The sequence below is a fragment of the Amphiura filiformis genome, chromosome 11 (assembly GCF_039555335.1).
Source record: "Amphiura filiformis chromosome 11, Afil_fr2py, whole genome shotgun sequence".
Lineage (NCBI taxonomy): Eukaryota > Metazoa > Echinodermata > Ophiuroidea > Amphilepidida > Amphiuridae > Amphiura > Amphiura filiformis.
The window spans coordinates 46544818-46567800 of NC_092638.1; the positions used below are offsets into that span (position 1 = coordinate 46544818).

Sequence of the window (22983 nt, forward strand, 5' to 3'; positions counted from 1 at the left end):
AAAGTTGGCAACCCTGTAAATATAATACACTAAGCCAAAAAAGGCAATCATGTGTGTCATTTTGGTTAATTTTGATGGGCAGGATTTTAAGATACGACCTTGTGAAAAATTATAAGTTTCTTTTTTGGCTTAGTGTATATACATGTATCAACATATAGCTCAAGTTAAAACAGAATACCAGTTCATGGAATATACATTTGTAATTGAGTTCCACAGTTTGTTGTTATGTACAGCTGGCAAACATGATGAAAATTATCACACTAGTAAAAGACTAGTTTGCATGATACGAGAATATACCTCATGAGTCATGAAAATACCAACCAAGCCAAAGGCGAGTTCGGTATGCGGTGTATATTTTCGTATCGCACTCAAAGCCATCCAATGTGATATAAGTACATGTACCAGTTCATAGAATGAATAGAGGTTATCCACTTTACTCATGTGTGACTTCTAACAAAAGGCGCTGGTTCCCGTAGTATTCCTCATTCAAACCAATTCAATGCACGACCTCGGAATTACCTGCATGATTTTGGCGGGCTATTTTGAAACAGTCATGGTTGCACGTGTAGGTACTTCTTTTGAAAGTCCTAAACAAGGTATAGCAGTCGCTGATAGGAAATGCAGCTTATAGAACACGGATAACCTCTATTGGGGGATTAGCGCAAGAAGTATTTCCAATAGCTGCCTTATAGGCAATTTCCGCATTCTACATGTATATTGTACATTAAAGATGATACCTGATATAGCAGATAGAACCTTCTTCCATAAACCCCTCAAATTGTAGCTTCTAATAACCAATATTTGGGTGCGCGTGACAATTAGGGTCAACCGCTAATTAATTTTGGTTACAATGAAGTTAAATATGGGTCATAATGATTTTGTGCTGAAATGCACACAAAGCGAACAAAAATTTTGACTTTCATCACTTGGAGGGGCGCAGAATCGATGCTGAATTAGTGCCCCCTGTTGCTACACCACTGGGTGCGTAGTAAAGTCGCTGGATGTGCTTTTATAGGGACATGGGGGTTAATGGAATGAATATGGCCATCACACAATATATTACATTATTATGTTTTGATGGATCCAAGTTGTGATAATATTGGATCCAAAACATAACAAGGCGGTTCTCGAACCACGAGTCTCGCCTGCTTTCGTGACCGCCTGCTTTTGCGATTACTTTGGTAGAGGTAAATGAATTTGGCGGTTATAATCGGCTGGGCACGATTATCTGGCTGATGGTGACTGTACCCACCAAGTTTCATGCCCATGCAACAGTTTTTACTAATTTGACTTCAGATTACCCCTGGTGGACTCGAAATGACCTTCCAAAAATTTGGCTTTAAATGTTAATTGTACCCCCTAAGTTTCATGCCCATCAGACAGTTTTACTAATTTGACCTCAAATGACCCCTGGTGACCTCAAAATGACCTTCCAAAAATTTGGCTTTAAATGTTGACTGCACCCACCAAATTTCATGCCCATATGACAGTTTTTACTAATTTGACCTCAGATGACCCCTGGTGACCCCTGAAATGACCTTCCAAAATTTGGCTTTAAATGTTGACTGTACCCACCAAGTTTCATGCCCATCCGACAGTTTTACTAATTTGACCTCAGATGACCCCTGGTGACCTCGAAATGACCTTCCAAAAATTTGGCTTTAAATGTTGACTGTACCCACCAAGTTTCATGCCCATACGACAGTTTTTACTAATTTGACCTCAGATGACCCCTGGTGACCTTGAAATGACCTTCCACAAATTTGGCTTTAAATGTTGACTGCACCCACCAAGTTTCATGCCCATACGACAGTTTTTACTAATTTGACCTCGGATGAACCCTAGATGACCTCAGTGACCTTGACCCACTAACCAATACAAACCGGTTCTGTCTCGGGTCAAGATGCACCCACCCACCAAGTTTGAGGAACGTGCAACCCCTAGTCTCCGAGAAAATAGGCGGAAGGCAAACTTTAACCAAAACTTTAACCAAATTTGTCACATCACACACACACACACACACACATACATACACACATACGGAAAAGTGATTATATAGTCTCCTGCCTTATCAGGCGAGACAATAATGATAAAATTGGATGCTTTACGCCCAATATTTATTGGTCTCGCTATGAGTTTTAAAATATTGGACTCGACTACGTCTCGTCTAATATTTTAAAACTCATAGCTCGACCAATAAATATGGGCTCAACCGATCCAATTTTATATCATAATAGTGCAAGTGTTTAAGAACAAACAAGATATGTGAATAGAAATTTATTTGAAAGTTGCTATCAATTCCTGATGAAAGTATGTTCTAAATGTGTGATAATGAAAATGTGTGATACATTTGAAAAATTTGGTTTGTCTCAATTTCTTCAATTCCAAAATGTACAATCTTTTCTTTTCGAATAAACTTGGTTACTTTATTTTCAAACTGGATTTTTTTTTTTTTTGACATATTTGTAATGTTGACACATGTCCAAACTTCCACTTGAATGGAATCCGCTAAATTCATTGAGTTAGGATAATGAAGTCACACATTCAGGTAACCCCATTTGAAATTCATACACACTCTGTGGAAGATTAAGGTCATGTTTTCCATAGGGGGTGTATGGATTCAAACTTGAATAGCCTAATTTATATGATCCTAACAACTACGTCCAGCCAGAAACATTTTGCAGGCAGAAGCTAGAGCACATTTGAGCTGATATTGCATAAAATTACACATTTAAAACACAATGCTATACAAATATTACAATTTTGTAGCAATTTATCCTCTTTCTATGACTTGAACACTGAGAAATATATACACCAGGCACAAAAAGAAACTCGTCAGTTATATTCATCCTTGCTGTTCAATAACTTGATAATTTTGGATTATTCTGAAATATACATTCTGTTATTTGGACTTTGCTTTCTCATTTGACACCCTGTTCGTGAAAAACGAACAAGAATTGACCAAGATATGCGCCTCCAAAGCCTCAAACCCCAAAATCAAAAGTTGCATTTTCAACGATTTTCAATGGGAACGCATCGTTGTATTGCACACAAGCACCACGGGCCAATCAACAAAGCACACAGTGTAACAGGCACAATTGAATCGTTAAAATTGCAACTTTTCATTTTGGGGTTTGAGAGATTGGAGGCGCATATCTTGATCAATTCTTGCTCAATGTTCACAAACAGGGTGTCAAATGAGAAAGAAAAGTCCAATTAACAAAATGTATATTTCAGAATAATCCAAAATTATCAAGTTATTGAACAGCGAGGATGAATATAACTGACGAGTTTCTTTTTGTGCCTGGTGTACATATAACATTGTTCAACTAATATTCGCGGTTGTAGTGCACGTTAGTAACCATCGGTTACTGAGTCCAAGCCTGGGCTCATCATACACCTGTTCCGAATTTTGATATGCCATAGGCTTTGCGTTGTGATCATTTCGATCAGTGGTTCGTAACAAAGAAAGCGTGATCCAGTTGACCTAACAATGGCCATATTCTAACGTGCACCACGATAACGAATATGCAATGGTTGGTGCACTATATCCAATAAAAAGTAAAGAGATAACCAAATTGAATCAAGTATCTTGTTCAAACTACATAATGAAGAAGAGTTCAGAGGCGAAACTTGATATGCCATTTCAAACTTTGTGTGTTAAGGCCAACAACATTCTGCTTTATAATGCTAGCTTTAAATTGAGTACATTCAATGTACTTCTGAAACTACGATAAAAAACTTCTTAATTATGTTCTTTATATTTGACAATTTTTATTTGTCTATATCTGGATAGAAATATCGCTTTTTGCATCTGAAATCTTTATACAGACTGTATCAAAATGTTTGGTACCCATAATTTGTTGGTGTTTATTGACAAGCCTGTTCTTCAATATGCAGCATTGGATCCTCTTGAAATGCACATGATTTATAGTTTTATGACCTTTCATAACATTCATTTATAAGGTACCTCCTATTTTGCATTTTGTTGTAGTAGTCTTGTCCATAATTAATAGAAACTGATGGGTACCAAACATTTTGATACAGCCTGTATATAACATCCTCAAAAAACACCCCTCCAAATATAGACCACACAAACCAGTACTTAGTATAAATGACCATACAAGGATTATTCTGGTTAATTGTCCCCTTCTATGTCAATTTTGGTATGAAAATTGTTTGTTGTTTTTTGGTTGGGTTTTTTTTTTCAAATTTCTTGCACAAATAACAAATGTCTTCAACCCAACTTGAACCCAAATTTCTAAACAAATATTGACATTTCGTAAAACTGTCGTAAAATTGTGTTAAATTTGGATAAAATCTGGAGCTCAGGTGTACTAAATAATTGGTAAAATATTCTTAAAAAGTGGTATAAATATGTGTCCACTTTAATATTCTCATTGGCATGTCCCTACATATATATACTGAAACCAAATGTGCATGAGACCCTGTAATCATAATAATTTGTATGTAAAAATAAAAACAATGTATATACACTTATAAAATTGAAACGTGCATCTTACAATTCAAAGTAATTTATGAGCAACAGCAAGCAGTACAGTATCAACACAAACTGCAGTCTTTTCACCTTATCAAAAATGTGTCAATGTACATTTGTTTCCCATCTCTTTTCACAAATTGTCATGTGCTTTGTACACTGTCCCCTTTGAGTAAAAGCTCTCTGGCAGTGGGTACACTTAAAAGGTTTCTCTCCTGTATGAGAGCGTCTATGGACTGGAATTGCAGATGGCTTTCTTGCTCGATACCCGCAATCTGGACATTTGTATGGCTTTAGCAAAGTTTCAGCAAGCTCTAATCCACCTTGATGTTTCTTTTCATGTTTTGTACAAGCAGCTGCTGATAAGAAAGTCTCCCCACAAACATTACATGTGCATTTGTTCAGAGACGATTCCATATGGTTTCGTCTTGTGTGAGCTTGTAGAGTCCCCATGGTTTTAGCTCTATACGGGCAATACTCGCATTGGTATGTTCTCTCGCTGTGGACTACTATATGGTGATATTTTAATTGCTCTAATGTAACATAAGCCTTGCCACACACGTCACATATGACATTTTTTGCATCGCTGTGCGTGACTTGATGCTTAGTGAGACTTTGCTTATCGATAAAGCACTTGTCGCATTCTCTACATTTGAATGCCTTCAAACCTTCATGACGTAGCAGATGCTTCCTCAGACTTCTTGCAGATGCTAAGACAGCTCCGCAGATTTGACACACATATGACCGATGTTCCTTAGAAGCACTAAGCTTTGCTTTGCGTTCCATGGCAACATCGCTGTGGAATAATTCCTCATGCTTTCTGATATGTTTTTTGTACACAAACTTGCGGTCACAGTCTGGATGTGGACAATCATACATGGGGTTATTATGAGCTCTAGTGTGTTTTTTCAAAGTAGAAAAGCGATTGAAGCATGATGTACACAATGGGCACTTGAAAGGCTTTAGTACTTCCTTTTGTTCCATGTGCTCACTAAGATGTACTGAAAACTTTTTCATCACAGCTGCCTTCCATTTAAATGTTTTCTCGCAAAATTTGCATGCAAACTGTTTTGATGTCATACTTCCTTCTAAAATCATTTCTTTAACTTCTGGATTCACATAATTGATTTCGAACTTGCCGCTACACTTGACTAGACCTTCCGTTGTTTTCTCCTTCCTTTTGGCTGATTTAGAGTTGCTTGCTTTGTTTTCAATTTCATCAGAACAATTTGAGCCGGCATCACTTTCATCATCATCGGACACATCCGATGGCATGTAATCAGTGTCTTCAACCGTCTCAAGATCACCATCACTATCATCTCTAGACACCGATACATCTTTGGGCACATTTGCAATTTCTTTCACCAATTCGTCAGACTCCGTTTTATTCACTTCAGCATTGACCGATGGACAATATTCTTGCTTGCTATCAATTCTATCCTCAACAGACTCTTTCTTCAATATGATTTCACCACAGCAAATTCCACACTTACGACGATTCAGTTTCTTCTTTTTGAATAATTGTTCCAGTTCTGTTTTCACCTCTCTCACACGTTTATCTGCACAAGAATCACAAAAATGTAAAATCGATGCCATTTTGTGTTTTCTTTAGATAGGTAGTACAAAATGATGGCAGTGTGTACAGGTACTGTATTGCTAATATCTGGTCGTTGTTCTGCAAGCTCTTCAACATGAGGTGTTTGGTAGTTTGGATTGTCCTAAAGGAGAGGGAGAGAGAGAAAGAGGGAAATAAATACAAAACTGGTAAGTTTATATAAACCCCTGGATATAAACTCCTCAAAAAAGTTTGGAAATTTTAAAAAATGGCTGTATATAAGAAATTTTAAAAATCTATCTTCATATTGTTTCATATCAGTGAAAACGTTGTCCTTTCCTGTCAGCAATGACACCTCATTTGTGACTATAACTTATTCCACGGCTGAGTAACTTTCTTTGAAAGACAGAGAGGTCTCAAAGAAAATGTGCCAAACTGACCATTGTCTGCATTCATCTCATTGCTTTGAATGAATGAGTGGGTTAATGCATGAATAAAAGAATGAATGAAAAGTAGTTTGCATTATGTCATTTTGAATGAAAAATGCCAGGATGGGATTAACAGTTCTACAGGTGGATCGAAATGGATCAACGCAAGTCAATCTCTCTTACTGGTCGCTTCTTCATAGTGGTCATTTGCAAGAAAGTTCTAATCAACCATGGTGCGATAATCATATCTGGATAAGGCTCGGGCTATTGGTCAGCTTGAGGCTTGCATACCTCAGATTCAAGTTGCGGCAACTTTTGGAGTTTCCCGCAGTATGATCTCCAAGCTAAAAAGCCAGGTTTTGTCAGACTGGAGATGTCAAAGACAGACCCAGAAGTGGCCGCCCAAGAAATACAACGGCTGCAGAAGACCGGTACATCAGGCTGGCAGCACTTTGAAACCGTTTTTAATGAAAAAGTGTGATATTCCTTACTCATGTTTACTGATACAAATGACGCGAACAATAACAGATTTGGCAATTTTGTTTGAGACCTCCTTGTCTTTCAAAGACAGTTACTCAACCATGAAATAAGTTATGGTCACAAATTTGCATGGTGTCATTTTTGACAGGAAAGAACAATGTTTTTATTGATATGAAACAATATGGAAATAGATTTCGACTATTTCTGATAAATAGCTGTTTTGGAAGGTTTCCAAACTTTTTCTGAGGAGTTCATATACTCTTAAGCTGAATTTATACTCGATCGCTGAGTGATTGTGATGCATCTCTTTTGAAAAGCAATGGGCAATCACCGAATTTTGCAATGCATCACTCATTGCTTTTGCATTTATACTTATCACAGCGATAGGGACTGCAGAAGACAAATAAAATATTCAAAAGGCCACAATATACATTTAAAGAACATCCATTACTGTCAATAATTATAGCTTTGAATTAATTCATCTCTGAAAGGTAATAATCGAGAAAGGCAAATTAAAGCAATATTATAACATTATCTTACAAAATAGATTAGCAATTCTTTGACATAAAATGTTAGTTTTTACTGTCAGATATATCCCCTTTTATTTTGGAGCCGAACAACTACGGCAAAGCAAAGAAAATTGGAATTTACTACCAGCACTGATGTCGCCAATACGTACCACTCCTTCGGTCATGTTATGGTACGACCCTTTGTTGTGTAGATCACCTTCCCATACGCCGTGTAAGTACTGTGTGTTATGAACATCGTGTATGCGTTCGACTAATAATTCCATCGTAATAATAAGACGCCGGTTCCGGCGCTTTATTCAAAATCTCGGATTTTGACAAAACTACAGCACCTAGAGTCTTGATTTTTGCAGGGTATATTGGTTTAATAAAGTACAATATAATCGTGTAAAAAATGAATTTTAAAAAATCAGTGAGGGCGTCCTCAACAGCAAATGTTATAATATGGCTTTAAGTAGTAAAATAACAGATCCAGTTGATATGAAATGATTGGTTGATGCATTCATGTGTCAAGCGAAATTGCTTGGGAGTTGAGATATCTTCAACTCACAAAAGCAACATTTTTTGCCTCGGTGATTTGTACCGATTGATCAGCTTAACAGTCTGAAAACGGAAGTAAACACTGAGCAAGCAAATTGCTTAATTTCTGCAAAAGCGATTGAGTATAAATTCAGCTTTACACAGTAATTTGTTTTTACTGTTAAAGATCTATGTAAAATACAAACTGATGACGTCATCAGAGGACATTAATTATCAACAAAATAATAAAACAATTATTCTACATTGGCAAAGAACTGAGAAAAAACCTAGCAATAAAAGTATCATGTTTGTCCAGGTTTTCATTAAGCAAACATTTTAAATTTAGTGAAAATATTTTATTTGCATAAAATGTATATAAGAATGTCAGTTTTGAAACTTTTGAGCATCTTAAACATATTTGACTGATTTTGAGTTGGTTGAAAAACAAGATGGAAAATAAACTGCATTCCACAATGGATTTCAAAGTCTTCTTAAGCTCTGTGACATACTTTTATTGCCCCCTGGCCTTACAAGCCTTAAAAAGCCTTGTTTAAATGGTCGCTCCATGTGGAGACACGCTTAGGTCCTGGTGGGATCAGGCTCAAAATGTTCAAGCCAGGCTAAAAAGCCTATATAAGCATGCTGGCCTATATGGAAAGAAGGCCACTCCAAACAATCAAGTGAGCAATTTTACTGTCAGCCTTTGGGTCAGTCAAGAGCAAGGAAGTGCTTAATCCAATCTCAACTGCCACTGAGGCTGTAATACCTACATGTACAAACACTTCCATGCTGCAAATCAGCGGTCTCTTTGCACATGGAAGTGCATGCATTTCATTCCAGTTGAAATCCAAACACCAATGAAAGACATAATCTTAATCTCCCACACAGGTGGGGTGTAGATTTCAATTGGAGTTGCCCTATCAGGTAACCCTATTTGAAATTCACACTCCCTGTGTGGGAGATTAAGGTCATATCTCTCATAGGGGGTGTATGGATTTCAACTGGAATAGCCCATTATCTATTTGTTTACCCATTTGTAGAATTCAAATACAAAACACGATTATGTGATCTGCTCCCAAGAAATGAGGGTAAAGTTGCCAAGTTGGTAGTCTTGACTCTCAAGACCTCCTGGCTTGTACATGTAAGTTGGTGTTCTTATATGATGCACACCTTTTCAAGACAGTAAATGTGTTTTTGAATGGGGCATTCTGCAAGCCAGTAGTATTAGTATATCCTTTGAAAGTCCAAATGAAGCCACAGCTTGCCTAGCATCACACTAAAGAATGATTCAACCACCCTTACCAAAGTGTCAGGCCTGAATTAAACCTGAATTCAGCTAGAAATCAGGCCTGAAATAATGACTGAATTCAGGCCTGATTCTAACCTGAAAAAGGGCCGAAATATTTAAATGAGATAAGCCAGAAATGTTAATTTCAGGCCTGAAATTTTAGCCAGAAAAATTTAACCAGAAATAATAAGCCAGCATTTTAGCTAGAATTATTAAACAGAATTATTAGGCAGAAATATTAACCAGAAATGAAATCAGGCCTGATTCTAACCTGAAAAAGGGCCGAAATATTTAAATGAGATTAGCCAGAAATGTTACGGCTGAAATTTTAGCCAGAAAGATTTATACAGAAAAAATTAGCTAGAATTTTAGCTAGAATTATTAAACAGAATATTAGCCAGAAATATTAACCAGAAATGAAATCAGGCCTGATTCTAACCTGAAAAAGGGCCGAAATATTTAAATGAGATAAGCCAGAAATTTTAATGTCAGGCCTGAAATTTTAGCCAGAACAAATTAGCCAGAATTTTAACTGGAATTATTAAACAGAATATTAGCCAGAAATATTAACCAGACTTCACACTTCTCTACTTTAGCCTCATGCATGATATAGATTGAAATTCCCCCAATTGCCATGATCGGAATGCACAGGTGGCATAGCGTCATAGGGCACATGCCCCCAATCGATTGCAAAATTTAGAAAATCCCATAGGAAAATTGCAAAAAACAGCTTGTGCCCCCCAATCAGACCCGGTGCCCCCAATCATGGTCGGTGCCCCCCCCCCCCCAATCGGATGACCCATGCTACGCCACTGGAATACACCCAGGTGAAAAGTGTTACTGATGTTCTTGGGGTGTTATAAAGTGGGGAAGGGATATTTGGAGAGTTCAAATATGGTGAGTTGTCATTTGGAGAGTTCCAATATGGCGAGTTGTCAATTGGAGAGTTCAACTATGGTGAGTTGTCATTTGGAGAGTTCCAAAGTGGCGATTTGTCACCTTGAGCATATTGGATGTTTTGTTTGTAAAGTTGGGATGTGGTGTGCTATGTCAATGTAATGGGAAGGTTTCTATTTTGAAGTGGGGAGGGTAATTTAGAGAGTTCAAATATGTATAGCTACCTTTAGCATATTGGAAGAGTTTATGTTTACAAACCACATCCTATAACATATCTACACAACTCTCCCAATATGCAGAAGGTGACAACTCTCCAAATGACCCTCCCCCCACTTTAAAGTACAAACATCCCCAAGGCATCAACATGACATATACCACATTGCAACCTTTACAAAATATAACTCCCGGATATAACTCTTTCAATTCAGTGTAGTGTAGGTGATAACTTAGTGCACATCCTGGTGCATTGAACTCTCCAAATTACCTTCCTCCCATTTCAAAGTATATACAAACACTCCCAATTTATGCATCAACAGAACACACCACACCCCAAGTTTACCAAAGCACTTCAAATTTGGTGACTGGTAAAAACTCACCACATTTAAACTCTACAATGTCCCTCCCCCACTTCAAAGTAGAAACATCCCCAATACATCAACATTGCCCAAAAATCATCCCAACTTTAAAACCAATACAAACGTACCACTATGATGTGACAACCTTATTTGAACTCTCCCAATGACATGACAACTCACCATATTTGAACTCTCTAAATAACCATCCCCACTTCAAAGTACAACCTCCCCAAGACATCAGCATAACACCCAGCAATTTTTCGACCTTTTTCGTATTCTGTGACAATCAAGCCCAAAGACTTGAACAAAGACTAATTTCAATTTATGCATTCTAATTTTTGGAAAACACATTTTCCAATCTTTTTCATGAACAATTACCAGAAATAATTGTATAATGTTAAAATTGTGAGCTAATTCTTACTCAAGATTTTGAACGCTTAGAATTGTGCCAAGTCTTACAATTTTGTGACTACAATATTGTAAGTAAACATGCAAAATTACATGTTTTCGGACCATTTCCCCTCAAATTGCAAACATTATTAAAATTTGACTTGTATTGCCAGTTAGAACCAACTAAAGGATTAGGATTTAGCTATGTTTCATTTGGCAAAACGGTAATATTTTTTTAATCCAAAAAAATTAGTGCTGTAATTTTCTGGAATGGGGAGTGGGTAAAATCAAACACAATATAATGTATAACACTTATAACATTGAAATGTGCATTTTACAATTAAAAGTAATTTAAAAATTACATGAGCAACAGCAAGCAGTACAGTATCAACACAAAATGCAGTCTTTTCACCTTTCCAAAAATGTGTCAATGTACATTTGTTTCCCATCTCTTTTCACAAATTTTCATGTGTTTGGTACACTGCCCCCTTTGAGTAAAAGCTCTCTGGCAATGGTCACAATTGAATCGTTTCTCTCCTGTATGAGAACGTCTATGAATGCGAATTAAACAAGGCTTTTTTGCACGATACCCGCAATCTGGACATTTGTATGGCTTTAGCAAAGCTTCTGCAAGCTCTGATCCATCTTGATGTTTCTTTTCATGTTTAGTACAAGCAGCTGCTGATAAAAAAGTGAGCCCACAGATATTACAAGTGCATTTGTTCAGAGACGATTCCATATGGATTCTTCTCGTGTGAGCTTGTAGAGTCCCCATGGTTTTAGCTCTATATGGACAATATTCGCATTGGTATGCTCTCTCGCTGTGGACTATACGGTGATTTCTTAATTTCTCTAATGTAACAAAAGCCTTGCCACACACCTCACATATGGCATTTTTTGCATCGGCATGTATCACTTGATGCTTAGTGAGATGTTTCTTAGCAATAAAGCACTTGTCGCATTCGCTGCATTTGAATGCCTTCAAACCTTTGTGGCGTAGTAGATGAATATCCAAACTTTTTGCATGTTTGAAGACAACTCCACAGATTTGACACACGTATGACTTATGTTCCTTAGCAACACCAAGCTTTGCTTTGCGTTCGTTAGCAACACTGCTGTGGACTAATTCCTCATGCTTGCTGATATTTTTTTTGTACTTAAACTTATGGTCACAGTCCGGATGTGGACAATCATACAGGGGGTTATTATGAGCTTTAGCATGTTTTTTCAAAGTAGTAAAGCCTCTGAAGCATGATGTACACAATGGACACTTGAAGGGCTTGAGTACGTCCTTTTGTTCCATGTGCTCACTAAGATGTACTGAAAACTTTTTCATCATAGCTGCATTCCATTGAAATTTTTTCCTGCAAAATTTGCATGCAAACTGTTTTGATGTTACGCTTCCTTCTAAAATCATTTCTTTAACTTCCGGATTCACATCATTGATTTCCAATCTGCTCCTACACTTGACTGCAGCTTCCATTGTTTTGTCCTTCTTTTTGATTGATTTAGACTTGCTCGCTTTGATTTCATTTTCATCAGAATAATTTGAGCCTGCATCACTTTGATCATCATCAGACACATCCGATGGCATAAAATCAGTGTCTTTGACCCTCTTAAGATTTCCATCACTATCTTCTCTAGACACCGATACATCTTTGGGCAGAATAGCAATTTCTTCCACTGACTCGATGGATTCTGTTTTAATCACTTCATCATTGTTTGATGGAAGAAAGTCTTCCTGGTTATCAATTCTCTCCTCAACAGACTCTTTCTTCAATATGATTTCACCACAGCAAATTCCACACTTACAACGATTCAGTTTCTTCTTTTTGAATAACTGTTCCAGTTCTGTTTTCACCTCTCTCACACGTTTGTCTGCGCAAGAATCACAAAAATTCAAAACCGATGCCATTTTGTGTTTTCTTCAGATAGGTAGTACAGAATGATGGCAGTGTGTACTGTATCGCTAATATCTGGTTGTTGTTCTGCAAACTCTTCAACATGAGGTGTTTGGTGGCTTGGATTGTCCTAAAGGAGAGAAAGAGAGGAGAGGGAGAGAGAAGGAGAGAGAGGGGGGAAGAGAAATACAAAACTGGTTTAAGTTTAATATACTCTTACACAGTCATTTGTTTTTACTGTGAAAGATCTATGCAACCTACAAACTGATGACGTCAATAGGAGACATTAATTATCAACAAAATAAAAACAGCAATCAAAAGTATCATGATTATCCAGGTTTCTATTAGGCAAAACAAAGTATGTGTCAGAGCTACCAGGCATGTTCGATTTTCAGTGCCCATTTAGAAAAATTGGTCAATTTATTTATTTTGAAAATATTGGTAAAAACATTTTAAAGGGACATGGTCCGATCGCCAATAGCCTCATCCCCATGGCCCTACATTTTACCGGAAGTAGTATAAATTTTGGTACCAGAAGAAATTTCATATTTTTTTCATTGACCCTGTGAAATTTGAGGCGTTTACTCTGGATTTTATGAACGAAACAGTGACATGTTTTGGTTGACCAATATTAGGATTCAAATATCACACTTCAGCTCTCATATCAAACCAGATTGAAATTCTAGTGTGATATTTTGCAGAATGAGTATTTGGGTTAATGGCATTCATTCAGAATGAAAACTGCAAATAATTAAATTAAATTAATTCAAAATAACAATTGTGCAACAAACATTTTAAATTAGTGAGAAAATTTTATTTGCACAAAATGTATATAACAGAATGTCAGTTTTCGAACGTTTTAAACATCTCAAACATATTTTGACTGATTTTAAGTTGATTGAAAAAAAAAGGAAAATAAAGTCAAACGTGCATTCTACAATGAATTTAAAAATCTTCACAAGGACATAATTTTTGCCCCCGCCCTTAAAATATGTAAAAACCAATACAGTAAAACCTCATCTACAAGCAAAGAGTATTTTTGTTAAAAGATAAATTAATATGAAACATCCGCAAATATGCCAATACTATTGGTCTAACAATAGTACTTGTTTGTATTTACATGTATCTGTAATTAGTTTGCTAAAACTACAAAATGTTATAATTTTGTCGATGGATGGTGCCTGGATTAATTTAGCTTTCATCAAAAGCACTCTATATGCTTGTCGATGAGGTTTTACAGTATTAACATTATACATGTATATAAAACCTGTTCTGACCGAATTATACATTTTACAATGCAATGTCAATTACAAGCTACTACCCAGCAAACACAAAATGTTTTACAGAAAACATTTTGTCAGGTTAAATAAAGGGTATAAAACGATTTAATACGCTGGTGAAGTTATGTAATTAATCGGATTAATTACCATAGCAATAGGTGAAAACAATTTTGAACATATCGCTGCACTACAAGCAGGTTACACTCATCACCTGTGTATGTCTGCAATCGTAGATTGAATACAATACTGGTCTTTTCAAAGATACTAATCTTACAGGTGCAAGAAATCAGCATGATATGGTTCAATGCAGAGGTACCGCGTGTAGCGCGGTATATTCAAAAATTGTTTTCACCTATTGCTATGGTAGTTAATCCGATTATTACGTAACTTCGCCAGCGTATAACGTTCCAAAAACACCTTTTGAAAACAAGAATCAATAAATTTAACTTAATGTTATTAATGTTATTAAAGAATTGACCAAATATTTTGCAAGAAAGGTTTGACAAATATTTTTTATAATAACATTTTGATATGTGCACACGATCTGGGGGTCAAAGGAGGCATTTTTGAAAATTGAGCTACTGTAATTTTTACATTATACATACAATAGGATATCATTTACTGAAATCACCAAAGGTTTAGCATACTTGGTTCTTAAGTTATTAAGTTTTTTGATGAATATTTTCTTATGTATTTTATTATTTTTTACTCCATATTTTTACCTTTATCTCAGTTTCAAATTTGCTGCCTTTGGCCCCATGGACCAGATCGTGTCACATATAATTAAAATGTAGCTGTAGTGTTTTTTCATATGAAACATTTTAAAAACCTTTAATATAACCTGGCATTTAAATGCAAAACATTTTGAATACTATGAAAACACACTTATAACACGTTTATAACATTTTAAGAACATTTTTGTTTGCTGGGTATAGTACTTTATATAACTTGGTCCAAATAGAGACTAAAGAGTGACATCAGAGCACGATAGGCAGTTTCAAATCACAAACATTCACTTAATTGCTGGAGTACACACAAATACATAACAGATGCAACATGAATATACCTATACAAATCAGCAGATGTATTTTCATCGGGCTATTCAAGTTGAAATCCTTACACCTCCTACGGTAGACACAATCTTAATCTCCCACACAGGGGTGTAGATTTCAATTGAGTCACCCATTCAGGTAACCCTATTTGAAATTCACACTCCCTGTGTGGAAGATTAAGGTCATATCTCTCATAGGGGGTGTATGGATTTCAACTGGAATAGCCCATTATCTATTTGTATACCCATTTGTAGAATTCAAATACAACACGATATGTGACCTGCTCCCACAAAATGAGTGTAAAGTTGCAAGTTGGTAGTTTTGAGACCTCTTGGCTTGCGAGTCGGTGTTCTTTTTATGAAGCAATATGTGTTTTTGAATGGGACATTCTGCAAGCCAGTAGTATATCCTTTGTGAGTACAGGATACACAATTCTCTTGATCGGGCTGACGTCACAAAGGGGAAATAGCCTTGTAAAACCAGTGTACGCATGTGCAGCGCCCCTTTCTCGAGCTGGTTGCTATGCACGCGCTTGTGCAAAGGGGACAATGTTCCCGGATGTCCGACCGAGTGAATGGAGCAATCACAAAGGACATACTACTAGCTTGCACTGGTGGGCGTTAAGCCGTTAAATATAAAAGAACATCAACTCAGCAACCAGGAACTCTCTTGCAACTTTTAAAACACTCATTTTGTGAGAGCAGGTCTCATACTTCCCAAAGGTGCCCTGTGTTTAGTTCTGTGATTAATATTGCAATTTACTTCTGTATCTAATATTTTTGTCTGCTTAAGTTCTTTTTTTTTTTAATGGATATAATGAATACATTACTCGTCTTAAATATTTGATGTTTGATGCGATATTTCTTCAAAAACAAATCTATGGCAATATCAGGGTTTTTGTGTGCATCTGAACTTTTTATTTCTACACCATCTCTTTCTCCATTATATATGGCTGTACACTTATTATGTTTCACCATTGTTCATCACCATTTAACAATGATGCCTCCGCATAGTTTCCTTTGCCAGAGCCAAGTAAACCACCCAGATGTGAACCATTATCAAACAGTGGCGTAGCCAGTGGGGGGGCAGGGGGCCGTGCACCCCTGCTTGTCATGGCTGGCCGGTTCATGTAAGGCCATTGGCAGACGGAAGGAATTGGTAAAAAAAAAATTGGGTTAACAATAGAGTAATTTTCAACCAGGGTGACAGAAAAAGGGTAGAATTGTAAAAAATGATGCAAACTGTGAATTATACATAAAAATAATGTGTTTTTATGTTAGTAGCGCCCTTTTTTTTTTTGCTCTTTACTTTTTCAAACCATGCAAAAACTTTTTGGGCCAACAAATCACAACTTCCGTCGGTAAAAAATATTTCCGTCGGTACATTTACAAGTTGTGCCCCCTCGGTTCAAAAATCCTGGCTACGCCACTGTTATCGAATCCCTCAACAATGAAAACAATTAAGCTATACAGATTGTCTAATTCAAATGATTATTTCAAGCAGAATATCAGTTTGTCATTACCACTCAAAGAAGAAGATTGATGATTTCTCTATTGATATCAGCAATAATACTACATAATAAAGCAGCAATGTTAAACAGCTTCTTCCAAAATAATGAATTGAGCATGCAGCTTGTAAAATACACACATAAGTTCTATGCACGACAAATGTGTAGGTGCTCACTGTTAATGTAAACATGTGCATGCATTCGCATACATGTATTGTATACACTACTGCAAGACTGCAGATACATCACCAATTAACAACGGTTGGCCGAGGGCTCCAATACAAAGGTATAAGAAGAGTTGTTGAAATGTATGTCACTCACACTACCCGTGTGATCAAGCTTTTAAATTGTCAGTAATTTATCATTTCTTTTTGCAAATTTTCATGTGCTTTGTACACTGTCCCCTTTGAGTAAAAGCTCTCTGACAATGGGCACACTTAAAAGGTTTCTCTCCTGTATGAGAGCGTCTATGGACTGGAATTGCAGATGGCTTTTTCGCTCGATATCCGCAATCAGGACATTTGTATGGCTTCAGCAATGCTTCAGCAAGATCTGATCCACATTGATGTTTCTTTTTATGTTTTGTACAAGCAGGTGCTGATAAGAAAGTCAGCCCACAAACATCGCAAGTGCATTTCAGAGACGATTCCACATGGATCTTTCTTGTGTGAGCTTTTAGATCCTTCAAGCGTTTAGCTCTATACGAGCAATACTCGCATTGGTATGCTCTCTCGCTGTGGACTATACAGTGTTTTTTTAATTGTTCTAATAGAAAAAAAGCCTTGCCACACACCTCACATATGACATTTTTTGCATCGGCATGTACCACTTTATGCCTAGTGAGACTTTTCTTATCAATAAAGCACTTGTCGCATTCGCTGCATTTGAATGCCTTCAAACCTTCATGGCGTAGCAGATGATTCTCCAGACTTCTTGCAGTTTTTAAGACAAGTCCGCAGATTTGACACACGTATGACTTATGTTCCTTGGCAACACCAAGCTTTGCTTTGTGTTCCTTAGCAAGACCACTGTGGACTAATTCTTCGTGTTTGCTTCGTGCTTTTTTATACATAAACTTATGGTCACAGTCCGGATGTGGACAATCATACAGGGGGTTATTATGAGCTCTAGTGTGTTTTTTCAAAGTAGCAAAGTGACTGAAGCAGGATGTACACAATGTGCACTTGAAGGGCTTAAGTACTTCCTTTTGTTCCATGTGCTCACTAAGATGTACTGAAAACTTTTTCATCATAGTTGCCTTCCATTTAAATTTTTTCTTGCTTTTTTTGCATGCAAACTGTTTTGACGTTATACTTCCTTCTAAAATCATTTCTTTAACTTCCAGATTCACATCATTGATTTCCAATCTGCTCCTACACTTGACTGCAGCTTCCATTGTTTTGTCCTTCTTTTTGATTGATTTAGACTGGCTCGATTTCAATTTATTTTCATCAGAATAATTTGAGCCTGCATCACTTTGATCATCATCAGACACATCCGATGGTATAAAATCAGTGTCTTGGACCATCTCAAGATCTTCATCACTATCATCTCTAGACACCGATACATCTTTGGGCACATTCGCAATTTCTTCCACCAACTCGTTGGACTCTGTTTTATTCACTTCAACATTGTCTGATGGACAAAATTCTTCCTGCTTTTCAATTCTCTCAACAGGCTCTTTCTTCAACTTGATTTCACCACAGCAAATTCCACACTTACGACGATTCAGTTTCTTCTTTTTGAACAACTGTTCCAGTTCTGGTTTCACCTCTCTCACACGTTTGTCTGCACAAGAATCACAAAAATTCAAAACCAATGCCATTTTGTGTTTTCTTCAGATAGGTAGTACAGAATGATGGCAGTGTGTACTGGTACTGTATTGCTAATATCTGGTTGTTGTTCTGCAAGCTCTTCCATATGAGGTGTTTGGTGGCTTGGATTGTCCTAAAGTAGAGGGGGAGAGAGAAGGAGAGGGAGAGAGAAGGAGAGGGAGAGAGAAGGAGAAGGCGAGAGTAGGAGAGGGAAGAGTAGGAGAGAGAGAGAGGGGGAAGAGAAATACAAGACTGATTTAAGTGAAATTTACTCTTACACAGTAATTTGTTTTTCCTGTGAAAGATCTACGCAACCTACAAACTGATCAGGGAAGTATTAATTATCAATTCACAATTCAACAACTCTTCCTATAGCTTTGTACAGGGTCCAAGCATTGTTAATCGGTGATGAATCCACAGTCCAGTAGCGAAAGCGCGAACGCAAGGTTACTTGTGCGTGTTACACATTAGCGTGTTAAATTTCGTCAATCGTCATGCCTGGAACTTATGCGTAAACACACACTCTCTTATGTTGGAAGTAGCAGCTAAACATTACCGCTTTATTCATTAGCTTTATTGCTGATATCAACAGCGAAATCACAAATCTTCTGATAAGATTAGGCATATTAGGCTTGTTTTCGTTGTTAAAAGGGATTCAATCATGTTTCACCGTTGATCATCACCGATTAACAACTCGCTTCTGGCGCGTCTGTGTGGTTTACTTCGTTCAGTTTGACAGATCTACAAGCTCACTTAAGGAGAATCCATCGGCGAAGCAAACCATGCAGACGATGTGGCCACATCATTGTTTATCGGTGAGGAACATGAAATATGATTGAATCCCTAATACTAGACCATTAATTATTCTATATTGGCAAAGAACTACGAAAAAACAACAATAAAAAGTATCACATGATTGTCAAGATTTTCATTAGGCAAAAAAAGTTTGTGTCAGGGCTGCCAGGCATGTTCGTTTTACAGTGCGCATTTACATGTAGGAAAATTGGCCAATTTATTAATTATGAAAATATTAAGCATTTCATTCAAAAATTGTGTGTCAAACATTTTTAATTAGTGAAAATATTTTATTTGCACAAAAGCAGACCTGCCAACCTACTGAAGTCAGAATGAGGGACATTGAGACCAAAACCTTGTTCATGTACACAGACCAGGTACCAACAAATTCAAAGACTTAAGGTGTGCAATACTTTCAGGCTTCAGACAAGGTTTTGCAGAGTCTGAATTTATCACAATAGACTAAAGAGAATGCTATAGCATTTTCTTCATTTTCTGCTGTTCTTACATTTAAATTTGCCATCACTGAAATTTTCAGAAAACAGGACTGTCCCTCATTTTCACTTTGGTAAACGCCAAATGAGGGACAGTCCCTCAAAATGGTCTGCAAATGTACAAGAATGCCAGTTTTGAAATTTTTGAGCATCTCAAACATATTTGACTCATTTTGAGTTGGTTGAAAAACAAAATGGAAAATAAAGCGCATTCCACAATGGATTTCAAAATATTCTTAAGATCTGGGACATATACTTTTGCCCCTGGCCTTAAAAGTCACAAAACAATTGTGAACATGTTTTAAAAACCAAAATTAACATTATACACATTTATAAAAACTGTACCGACTGAAAAATGCATTTGTAAAATTAAATGTCAATTACAAGCTACTACCTGGCTTGTTGTCAGGTTATATATATTAGGCCAAAGAAAAAATAGGTTTGTCTCAAAGTTTAGGTGTACATTTGTAAAATCGCGCGATTTGAAAAAAAGAAAGAAATGCAGACATTTTTTTTTATATCAAAAATTTTTTAAAATTTTTTTCCAGAAAAATTCGGCTAAAATCAGACTTTTTTCTCAAAATACCATAAAAATACCAAGTCGGGAATAAAAAAAAAATTGCATTTCGCATTTGTTTTCAAACCACTCATGAGCTTTGAGACTAATCTTTTACTTTTTTTTTGGCCTTGTTCAATAACTACAATCCAAAAACACCTTTTGAACTAAAACTTAACACTTAACTTAACTTTATACAAGCCAGTCCAATACTTTACCCTGAAAACATACATCAGACTCCAGCCCTTAGGGGTTCAGTCAGTTCAAATAGCTTTTGCTATAGCCTTGATTTACTTGTCTGGTCTTGTTTTGAGTTCACAGAACTTATTCAAGTCTTATTTTTAGAATTTAGCATTATTACAAGCATTAATTTTGCCAGTCCCAGATGTAAACTGCCTGTTCAATATGACCAGTGACTAGCTAAATAACATCCTAGTTGGCTCCAGTACAAAGGTATTGTTGAGTGTATGTCACTCACACCTCACACTACCCATATGATAAAGCGTTTCCAGTAATGCATCATTTCATTTTGCAAATTTTCATGTGTTTGTTTACCTGTCCCTTTTGAGTAAAAGCTCTCTGGCAATGGGAACACTTGAAACTTTTCTCTCCTGTATGAGAGCGTCTATGGATGCCAATTTCAGATGGCTTTCTCGCTCGATATCCGCAATCTGGACATTTGTATGGCTTCAACAAAGCTTCAGCAAGATCTGATCCATCTTGGTGTTTCTTTTCATGTCTTGTACAAGCAGGTGCTGATAAAAAAGTCTCCCCACAAACATTACAAGTACATTTGTTCTGAGACGATTCCATATGGATTCTCCTTATGTGAGCTTGAAGATCCGTCGAGCGTTTACCTCTATACGAACAATACTCGCATTGGTATGCTCTCTCGCTGTGGACTATACGGTGAATTTTTAATTGCTCTAATAGAACAAAAGCCTTGCCACACACCTCACACATGACATTTTTTGTATCTATGTGGTGCCTCACACGATGCCTTTCAAGATTGATTTTATCAATAAAGCACTTGTCGCATTCTCTACATTTGAATGCTTTCAAACCTTCATGACGTAGCAGATGTTTTCTCAGACTTCTTGCAGATGCTAACACAGTTCCGCAGATTTGGCATACGTACGACTTACGTTTAAGCTTTGCTTTGCATTCTTTAGCAACACCGCTGTGGACCAATTCCTCATGCTTGCTGATATTTTTTTTGTTCTTAAACTTACGGTCACAGTCAGGATGTGGACACTCATACACGGGGCGGGACACGGGGTTATTATGAGCTTGAGTGTGTTTTTCAAAGCAGTTAAGCGACAGAAGCATGACGTACACAATGGACACTTGAAAGGCTTAAGTACATCCTTTTGTTCCATGTGCTCACAAAGATGTACTGAAAACTTTTTTATCCTAGCTGCATTCCATTTAAATTTTTTCTCACAAAATTTGCACGCAAATTGTGTTGACGTCATACTTCCTTCTAAAATCATTTCTTTCAATTTTGGATTCACATTGTCGATTTTCAGAGTTCTCCTACTCTTGACTGGACCTTCTTCTGTTTTAGCCTTCGTTTTGGTGGATTTAGACTTGCTCGCTTTGATTTCAATTTCATCAGAATAATTTGAGCCGGCATCACTTTGATCATTATCTGACATATCTGATGGTATATAATCAGTGTCTTCAACCGTCTCAAGATTTCCATTACCATCGTCTCCAGACACCGATACGTCTTTGGACAGAATTGCAATTTCTTCCACTGATTCAATGGATTCTGTTTTATTCACTGGCACTGCAATATTGTCTGATGGAAAAAAAATTTCCTGGCTTTCAATTCCCTCCTCACCAGGCTCTTTCTTCAATATGATTGCACCACAGCAAATTCCACACTCACGACGATTCAGTTTCTTCTTTTTGAATAACTGTTCCAGTTCTGTTTTCACCTCTCTCACACGTTTGTCTGCGCAAGAATCACAAAAATGTAAAATCGATGCCATTTTGTGTTTCCTTAGATAGGTAAATAATGATGACAGTGTGTACTGATATAATATTGTATTGCTAATATCTGGCTGTTGTTCTGCAAGCTCTTCTTCAACACGAGGTGTTTGGTGGTTTGGGTTGTCCTAAAGGCGAAGGAGAGAGAGAGAGGGAGGAAGAGAAAGAAGGAAATAAATACAAAACTGGTAAGTTTAAATATACTCTTACACAGTAATAAAGACCGGGGGTACTCAAGTTTGGTTTTGGTAGGGACGTGCGCTGAGAATTTGAAAGTGGACCCATAAATATACCAATTTGTCAAGAATTTTGGACCCATTGATATATCAAAAGTCAAAATTTTCGTCAGAATTTAACCCAAATTGTCTTAGTTTTTACAAATTTTCCCAAAATTTGGGAAAATTTTGGCTAGATTAAGGAAAAATTGGGCTA

General features: G+C 36.8%; 1 protein-coding gene across 6 annotated transcripts in view; it reads right to left on the reverse strand.

Annotated features, from left to right (window-relative positions):
- LOC140164908 (zinc finger Y-chromosomal protein-like) overlaps positions 1 to 22983 on the reverse strand; it is an 82291-nt gene that overhangs the window by 5785 nt on the left and 53523 nt on the right. For 2 of the 6 annotated variants that reach the window (XM_072188290.1, XM_072188297.1), the window contains exon 2: positions 4589 to 6216. Coding sequence is in view for 5 of the 6 variants with exons in the window: in XM_072188297.1 (XP_072044398.1) it covers positions 4604 to 6094 (1491 nt within the window). In the remaining variant the exon portion in view is untranslated. Of the gene's footprint in view, positions 1 to 3316; positions 6217 to 11518; positions 13189 to 16678; positions 18845 to 22983 lie in introns of those variants that run through there. The other 4 variants (XM_072188300.1, XM_072188299.1, XM_072188296.1 and 1 more) reach the window with 3 other exon arrangements.